This window comes from Thunnus thynnus, chromosome 20, assembly GCF_963924715.1.
Source record: "Thunnus thynnus chromosome 20, fThuThy2.1, whole genome shotgun sequence".
Classification (NCBI taxonomy): domain Eukaryota; kingdom Metazoa; phylum Chordata; class Actinopteri; order Scombriformes; family Scombridae; genus Thunnus; species Thunnus thynnus.
In genome coordinates this window covers 165,385-174,444 of record NC_089536.1, presented here as the reverse complement: position 1 = coordinate 174,444, position 9,060 = coordinate 165,385, and the positions used below count along the sequence as shown (strand labels likewise).

At 43.0% G+C, this 9,060-nt stretch overlaps 2 protein-coding genes and 1 long non-coding RNA gene across 4 annotated transcripts in view; 1 reads left to right on the top strand and 2 right to left on the bottom strand.

The window, feature by feature from the left end:
- Positions 1 to 9,060, bottom strand: part of LOC137172752 (uncharacterized) — a 57,930-nt gene that overhangs the window by 30,458 nt on the left and 18,412 nt on the right. The gene's annotated exons all lie outside the window — the stretch shown is intronic.
- Positions 729 to 5,101, top strand: ankrd22 (ankyrin repeat domain 22). 2 transcript variants are annotated; one of them, XM_067577353.1, is made up of 6 exons: positions 729 to 829; positions 3,562 to 3,753; positions 3,941 to 4,045; positions 4,130 to 4,207; positions 4,709 to 4,807; positions 4,880 to 5,101. In XM_067577353.1, the coding sequence occupies exons 1-6, from the start codon at positions 809 to 811 to the stop codon at positions 4,955 to 4,957; spliced, it is 573 nt and encodes a 190-aa protein (XP_067433454.1). In that variant the 5' UTR covers positions 729 to 808; the 3' UTR covers positions 4,958 to 5,101. The 2 variants fall into 2 exon arrangements, with proteins under 2 accessions (XP_067433454.1, XP_067433453.1); XM_067577352.1 differs by having other exon boundaries at positions 3,938 to 4,045.
- lipf (lipase, gastric) overlaps positions 5,169 to 9,060 on the bottom strand; it is a 16,967-nt gene continuing 13,075 nt past the window's right edge. The window contains exons 5-11 of the mRNA XM_067577332.1: positions 9,000 to 9,060; positions 8,775 to 8,911; positions 7,877 to 8,023; positions 7,433 to 7,504; positions 7,259 to 7,327; positions 6,994 to 7,104; positions 5,169 to 6,285 (exon numbers count right to left, since the gene is read on the bottom strand). The exon at positions 9,000 to 9,060 is cut by the window's right edge and continues 49 nt beyond it. Coding sequence (XP_067433433.1) covers positions 6,163 to 6,285; positions 6,994 to 7,104; positions 7,259 to 7,327; positions 7,433 to 7,504; positions 7,877 to 8,023; positions 8,775 to 8,911; positions 9,000 to 9,060 — 720 coding nt within the window. The 3' untranslated portion in view covers positions 5,169 to 6,162. The remainder of the gene's footprint in view (positions 6,286 to 6,993; positions 7,105 to 7,258; positions 7,328 to 7,432; positions 7,505 to 7,876; positions 8,024 to 8,774; positions 8,912 to 8,999) is intronic.

Here is a 9,060-nt window from a genome sequence, read left to right as displayed (position 1 = left end):
ATCAATAAATATAAACATGTACACACACAGTCTATCAATAAATATAAACATGTACACACAGTTTATCAATAAATATAAACATGTACACACACAGTTTATCAATAAATATAAACATGTACACACACAGTTTATCAATAAATATAAACATGTACACACAGTTTATCAATAAATATAAACATGTACACACACAGTTTATCAATAAATATAAACATGTACACACAGTTTATCAATAAATATAAACATGTACACACAGTTTATCAATAAATATAAACATGTACACACACAGTTTATCAATAAATATAAACATGTACACACAGTTTATCAATAAATATAAACATGTACACACACAGTTTATCAATAAATATAAACATGTACACACACAGTTTATCAATAAATATAAACATGTACACACAGTTTATCAATAAATATAAACATGTACACACACAGTTTATCAATAAATATAAACATGTACACACACAGTTTATCAATAAATATAAACATGTACACACACAGTTTATCAATTAACAGTTTATATTTAAGAGGAATAAATTGTAAATTAATGAGTATTTAATGAATAAATGAGTCCACGTGAGTCTCTGCAGGATTCAGTGTTCAAAATCCACGTCATTAATGTATGGAGGATGATCACGTGTCTACATATTTATTTTTAACTCATTTTGTACTTTGAATAAAAACACCTGCCGCGCCAGAGGCTTTTATTTTGAAATGCGGTAAAGGACATGGTGTCGGTTGCCGGTGTGTTGACGTCACGTGTCCAGGTGAGTTGGGAGCAGTTCCCGCGGCAGACATGGGGCTGGTTTACTCGGAGGTAAGAACATAAACTGTGTGTTTTGTTAATCATTAATTAAAGTGTTAATTAGCTGCTCAGGTGAGTCTCACCTGGATCCGCGTCACTCAGCACAGAGCGACTCTGTGTGACGTCATCTTTACATCTGTTTTACTTGTTTTCATTATTGATTCATCAAAACTCAAAATATTAATTTTAAAATGAGAGAAAAACATCTGAACTTTAAACAAACATGTTTTACTTTTCTGTGTTTTTGCTTGAAAATCTCCTGAAACAGGAAATGCACCATGAACGCACCATGAACATTTATATTTCTAATCAGCTGACTGTCGTCACTCTGGAGTGAAAATATGAAACGATCCAGATTCCAAACCGGAAGTCATTCCATTCACTTCTCAGATGTTTTTAGTTTCAGGAAGAAACAACATGAATCAATACGTCTGATCAATAAAGCTTCAACTGCAGCCTGCTGATCAGAATAATAATAATGATCAGCTGGATGTGATCTCTGTGATCAGCCAGATGTTTATCTTCCACATCAGAAAAATGTCCTGAACTTCACTCTCTGGTGCAAACAGGAAGTGTCGTAACTTTGTGGTTTCTGATCTTTGACTGTAAATATATTTTTATATATTTTATTTTGATACGATCATCCACCAGCTGCTGCAAGATGTTCCAGAAGGTGTAGATGTGTTTTTATTTATTTATTTGTTTGTTTTTTAAATCATCCAAAATACAGATACTTATTACTGCTAACTGGATAGAACAACCAGAGATATGAAGGATAAAAAAACAAACTGATTCCACTGGAAACAACTTCCAGTTCCCGTCCGAACCAGTTCATAATCACACGTCTACTGGTTTCTGGACTAGTGAACCATATATTTGACCCTAAATATTGTGAGACAATATGAAACGTCTGTTAGTTTGAGCTGTTAGTGAGTAAATGTTTGTGCAGGTTGTCGCCTCCATGGTGAACACAGTCGACGCTGCACGTGCTCAGAAGGTCAGCATGAACTCGCTGCTGGTCGGTTTGGAACTTAATATGGCCGACAGTTCACATGAACGTGCAAGACGGTCTGTCTCACTTCCTGTCAGTCATACTTGGAGTCTGACGGGGCCGGTCGATGACAGCTTCCTGTTTCCTGTTTCTGCAGCAGAGACGTTGGATAGAGCCGACGGTTCAGTGTGATGATGTGTTTCATATGTCAGAGCTCTGCTCATAACCGTCAGGCCTTAAAGTTACAATTACTTTCTTTTGTGTTATTTTTTATTAATCAGAGTATTTGATATATAAAATATTGATATATAAATCAGAGTATTTTGGTTCCAACAAGCGATGAAAAGGAGGTGAAACAGCCGTCTGTTACAGTAACACAGATGTTTGTGTTTTTGATGAGAAAGGAACAACAACGTTCAACAACAACGTTTGCCTTGATGGCAGATTTGCTGACTTGATAATATCTGAACCAGCGTCATGAGTCACCTGGTTCACTGTCAGACATCACATCTGTTACTGGACAGACTGGTTTATCTGTGTGTGTGTTAACAACATGATGGTTCTTTATGCAAAGCTGTTAGAGGAACAGTCCTCTCTGTTAGCCTAGCTTAGCACAAACACTGACAGCAGGTCAAGCTGTTAGCCTAGCTTAGCACAAACACTGACAGCAGGACAAACCGTTAGCCTAGCTTAGCACAAACACTGACAGCAGGAAAAACCGTTAGCCTAGCTCAGCACAAACACTGACAGCAGGACAAGCTGTTAGCCTAGCTTAGCACAAACACTGACAGCAGGAAAAACCGTTAGCCTAGCTTAGCACAAACACTGACAGCAGGTCAAGCTGTTAGCCTAGCTCAGCACAAACACTGACAGCAGGACAAGCTGTTAGCCTAGCTTAGCACAAACACTGACAGCAGGAAAAACCGTTAGCCTAGCTTAGCACAAACACTGACAGCAGGTCAAGCTGTTAGCCTAGCTTAGCACAAACACTGACAGCAGGACAAGCTGTTAGCCTAGCTTAGCACAAACACTGACAGCAGGACAAACCGTTAGCCTAGCTTAGCACAAACACTGACAGCAGGTCAAGCTGTTAGCCTAGCTCAGCACAAACACTGACAGCAGGACAAGCTGTTAGCCTAGCTTAGCACAAACACTGACAGCAGGAAAAACCGTTAGCCTAGCTTAGCACAAACACTGACAGCAGGTCAAACTGTTAGCCTAGCTCAGCACAAACACTGACAGCAGGACAAGCTGTTAGCCTAGCTTAGCACAAACACTGACAGCAGGAAAAACCGTTAGCCTAGCTTAGCACAAACACTGACAGCAGGTCAAGCTGTTAGCCTAGCTCAGCACAAACACTGACAGCAGGACAAGCTGTTAGCCTAGCTTAGCACAAACACTGACAGCAGGACAAACCGTTAGCCTAGCTTAGCACAAACACTGACAGCAGGTCAAGCCGTTAGCCTAGCTTAGCACAAACACTGACAGCAGGACAAGCTGTTAGCCTAGCTTAGCACAAACACTGACAGCAGGACAAGCTGTTAGCCTAGCTTAGCACAAACACTGACAGCAGGACAAGCTGTTAGCCTAGCTTAGCACAAACACTGACAGCAGGACAAGCTGTTAGCCTAGCTTAGCACAAACACTGACAGCAGGGGGAATGGTTAGCCTAGCTCAGCACAAACACTGACAGGAGGCTAACTGTTAGCATAGTGCAGCATGTAGCCCGTTGCTAACAGTGTCCTGTATGCAGCCGGCCTGTCAGGCGGCGTATGACGGAGACGTCCATCAGCTGTACGAGCTGCTGACGAACAACCCGAAGCTCCTGAACGTGAAGGAGGAACACACCGGAGACACGCCCCTCATCGCCGCCTGTCGCCAAGGCAACCGGAGGGCAATACACTACCTGCTGGAAAACCAGGCCGACGTCCACCTGACCAATAAGGTACTTTTACCTGATGATGTCATCATGTTTCTGTCAGTGATGGTTCATGAAGAGTAATAACATCTACCTGTCTGTCTCTCACCTGCCTGTCTGTCTCTCACCTGTCTGTCTGTCTCTCACCTGTCTGTCTCTCACCTGCCTGTCTGTCTCTCACCTGTCTGTCTCTCACCTGTCTGTCTCTCAGAAGCAGAGGACGTGTCTTCACTACGTCTCCAAGAAGACGTTCTCTGCGTTGGATTATCTGATGATCTGCGTCCTGATGCCCATCCTGCTGCTGGGATACTTCCTCATGGTACACACGTACACCTCACTCAGCCAATCAGCAGCCTCTTTCAGGATGACATCACAGCAGACTGAAGTGTGTGTGTGTGTGTAGTTACAGAAGCAGAGGGAGCACGCAGCTGTGATGGAGGAGCTGCTGAGCAGCAGCGTCAACGTCGACGCTGTCGACTACGTGAGTCACAAAACTCTGACATCATCACATGTACTCTGACATCATCACATATACTCTGACATCATCACATGCACTCTGACATCATCACATGCACTCTGACATCATCACATATACTCTGACATCATCACATGTACTCTGACATCATCACATGCACTCTGACATCATCACATGCACTCTGACATCATCACATATACTCTGACATCATCACACGTACTCTGACATCATCACATATACTCTGACATCATCACACGTACTCTGACATCATCACATGCACTCTGACATCATCACATGTACTCTGACATCATCACATGCACTCTGACATCATCACATGCACTCTGACATCATCACATATACTCTGACATCATCACGTTTCTCTGACGATGATGATGATGACGATGACGATGATGATGATGATGACGATGATGACGATGACGATGATGATGATGATGATGATGACGATGATGATGATGATGATGATGATGTTTTCTGTTTCCTGTGCAGAAAGGAAACACGGCTCTTCACTACGTGTGTCAGAGGAAAAGTCATCGTCTGGTTCCTCTGCTGCTGCACAGAAACGCCGCCGCCGACGTCAAGAACAACGTACGTATGAACGACGTCACGCCTCCCGCCGGAGATCTGACCAATCCTGACGCTCCGTGTGTTCTGTTGCAGGACGGAGAGACGCCGCTGGACATCGCCACCAGACTGAAGTTCACCAAGATCATCTGTCTGCTGAAGAAGACCCAGTGACTGACTGAAAGACAGGAAGTCCCTTTAATCACAACAAGATGATCAATAAATACAGTAAATATTGATCCAGCAGATTGTTTCCTGCATTTAGATTTATTCAACAATCCTGTAAAGTTTAATTTTCATTAAATTTAACTGAAAACAGTTTTTGTTGTTGTTTATTGTATTGATTTTCAGCCAAACAGGAAGTGAAGACGAGACGAAAACAAACTGTCGTGAAGTCATTTTATTTTGTAGAAAACAGATCAAACTTTATTTCAATACAAAACAAACAAAACTTTATTAATAAGAACACGTCAATCAGAGTTATTTATTAGTTTATATCAGAAATCATTTAAAGGCACAATCAGTGATTCTAATGTGAAACCGTTTAGCCCCGCCCCCCAAAGTATGGCCCCGCCCACCAAAGTGTGGCCCCGCCCATCGGGGATTCCAGCCACATGATTGGTCGCTGCTGTCCTTCCCACACTGAAAACTAATGAAGACAAATAAATCAAAGATATCAACATGCTAATGTTAGCATGTTAGCATGAGCTAACAGACAGATTGTATAAAGTTACAGCAGCTTCAGATGTTGTTACATGTGTCAGATAATAATAATAATAATACTAATACTGTAAAACAATGACATCATCGTAGTTTATCTGCATCTTCACTACAAACAACATCGACTGTAAATGTAAAAAACTACATGTAGGAAACATTTCAGCCCTGAGTTTTGTCTGCAGGTATTACTGTCGATGCAGCGGTACCACCTGCGAGGTGAGGGTCACATGACACATGATGTATGATAAGAACTGATATGGACTCCAACATGGCGCCCGTTCAGTCGTCTGCAGCATCAACAGTGTTCCAGATGTTGGTCCTGCTGGAGGCTCCGGGACAGTTTTATAAACATCTTCATGGATTCAAAATGATTCAGAACATCAACAGTAACAACTGTCAACAGTTTAACAGACGTCTCTTTTATATAAATGCATCAGTTCTATTAACACAGACTGTATGTAGCCTGAGAGGCAAAACCCAGGGCTCAGAGACACCTGAAGGACACTTTACTGTTATCAGCTGTCAGGAAATCAATTTAATGCAACACACAACATGATTAAAACATGATTAAAATGTTATTAAAACATTATGAAAACATTATGAAAATGTTATTAAACGTTATTCAGACGTTATTCAGACGTTATCCAGACGTTGTGACTCTAGCGGTGCTCCTGCAGCAGCTTCAGGATGGAGGGAAACATCTGCTCAGGAGCGTCCAGACCCCAAATAAAATCCAGATGTTCCCAATGTTCAATGTGCTGATGGAAGACCAGGTTAGACACCTGCAGACACACAGACAGGTAGACAGACAGGTAGACAGACAGACAGGTACAGACAGGTACAGACAGACAGGTACAGACAGACAGACAGGTAGAGACAGACAGGTAGAGACAGACAGACAGGTACAGACAGACAGACAGGTACAGACAGGTACAGACAGACAGGTACAGACAGACAGACAGGTAGAGACAGACAGGTAGAGACAGACAGACAGGTAGAGACAGACAGGTAGAGACAGACAGGTAGAGACAGACAGACAGGTAGAGACAGACAGGTAGAGACAGACAGGTAGAGACAGACAGACAGGTAGAGACAGACAGGTAGACAGACAGACAGGTAGAGACAGACAGGTAGAGACAGACAGACAGACAGGTAGAGACAGACAGACAGACAGACAGACAGGTAGAGACAGACAGACAGACAGACAGACAGGTAGAGACAGACAGGTAGAGACAGACAGACAGACAGACAGGTAGAGACAGACAGGTAGAGACAGACAGACAGACAGACAGACAGACAGGTAGAGACAGACAGACAGACAGGTCAGAACGGTCGAGCTGCTTCCTGCATGTTGCTGTTTAGCAGCTATCATGTTAGCCATCTTAGCTTAGCGTGTTAGCATGCTAACATCTGCTAACTAGAGCTGAGGCTGATGGGAAAGTGTGTTTCTGTCTCCTGTGACCTTTGACCTGCTGGATCAGAGCACTGACCTGAGTGAGGAGGACCGCCACGTCTTTAGGGTCCGCCAGCGTATCCTGTCCCCCTGAAAACAGAGCGGTGGGAACCTTCATGTCCTGGACGTTGTACTGAGGGGGAGTGGACTGAGGACGGGACAGGAAGTAAACACAGACGGTTAGCTTAGCAACGTCTCCCTATGCTAATTCTGCTTCCTGTTTTATTCTCCTATTCATTGATCTGTGATTGATCTGTGATTGATCTGTGATTGATCTGTGATTGGTTCAGGTTCAGTCTCACCTGGTTGTAGTGCTTCATGTTTCCTGCAGCTCCGAAGTCAAACGCCATCAGTTTCCCTCCATGAACGGCCTGAAACACAACAAGAAATCAACATATGTTGATATTATTGATAACTAATATGTTGATATTGATCATCCAGCCTTTCTAAACACTAGAAGACATCAGGTGTGTTACCTGAGCCCAGTGGACCATGTTCTGTACGGAGGTCCCGGCAGGACAGTGTGTGGTGTAGACCGGCGTCCGAGTCTGAAACAAACACACAAACAAATGATATTTACACAAACATCATCAATCCTCTCTGTCTGTAAACGTGTCGTTACCACAAGCTGTGTATTAATGACGTAACAGGAAATGACATAACAGGAAATGACGTAACAGGAAATGACGTAACAGGAAATGACGTAACAGGAGCGTTTTCCTCCATGATGGTTCACATACTGTTCATCCCTCAATAAATATATATGAGACATGAATATTATTAGTAGCAGTAAACATTATTATAATAACATCTTAGAGCCACAATGATTAGTCGATTGATTGATTAGTTGGAACTGTTGAAATATATTCAGTAAGTCTTCAAACGATTGATCGTCGATGACTTTTCTCTCTGATACGAACCATGTTGAGGTTTTTCTCGTCGAAGCCGCAGAGGATGAAGAAGAGGTTTCCACACAGCTCGCTCAGCAGCTTCTTCGCGCACACGTGCTCTGCGAACCACTCGATCACGTTACTCTGAGGCAGGAAGTCCCGCCTACCAAACAGGTCCTGAGAGGAAAACACCGTCATCAATACATAATCAATACATCAGCCATATATTATCAATAATATCAACAAGTCTCTGGGGGTTTGTGGCTCCAGTAGGGACGGGAAACCAGTGGAGCTTTAGTACTGGGTGATGTGGTGTTGATGGAGCTAACTCGTTAGCAGGTGACGTGCTAACGTGCTCCAGTAAGCGTATTGCGTCATTTCCGGTTGCCGGCTGTGTTTACTGACAGCGTTTTTACTTTATTCTTCATTACTGTGGATAAATTACCTGCTGGACATTTAAACTGACACTAGTTCTGCTCAAGCAGCAGTTAGCTTAGCAGCTAACTTAGCTTAGCAGCTAACTTAGCTCAGCAGTTAGCTTAGCAACTAGCTTAGCTTAGCAGTTAGCTTAGCTCAGCAGTTAGCTTAGCAGCTAGGTGATCAGTCGTGTGATATTAGCTCGTTAGCAGGTGATCAGTCGTGTGATATTAGCTCGTTAGCAGGTGATTAGTCGTGTGATATTAGCTCGTTAGCAGGTGATTAGTCGTGTGATATTAACTCGTTAGCAGGTGATTAGTCGTGTGATATTAGCTCGTTAGCAGGTGATTAGTCGTGTGATATTAGCTCGTTAGCAGGTGATTAGTCATGTGATATTAACTCGTTAGCAGGTGATTAGTCGTGTGATATTAACTCCTTAGCAGGTGATTAGTCGTGTGATATTAGCTCGTTAGCAGGTACGATGATAAATCGTTAGTGAACTCGTTCTTACCCAGACGAGGAAGTCTGGCAGGACGGACAGTTTGGTCATGGGGCTGCTGGTGAACGCCACGGTCGCCACGGGAGCCAAACCGAAGAACAGCTTGATCTTATTGGCCAGTTCTGGCAGCGTGGAAAACGCTATGAATGCTGGGAAATCAGAGACAGATACGGAGAGACTGTGATGAAGATGATGAGGATGAGGATGATTATTATGATGAAGTTGAGTGTGCGCTACCTATAGTTGTTCCCTGAGAGTGTCCGATATAGAAGATCTGGTCCTGTCCCGTCACCTTCAG

Bases quoted from the DNA above. Each gene is read 5' to 3' on its own strand.
- ankrd22 (XM_067577352.1), top strand. From the start codon at position 809: ATGGGGCTGGTTTACTCGGAG. The intron at 830-3,561 runs GTAAGAACATAA...TCCTGTATGCAG, and splicing joins TGGGGCTGGTTTACTCGGAG to CCGGCCTGTCAGGCGGCGTA. The intron at 4,808-4,879 runs GTACGTATGAAC...GTTCTGTTGCAG, and splicing joins CCGCCGACGTCAAGAACAAC to GACGGAGAGACGCCGCTGGA.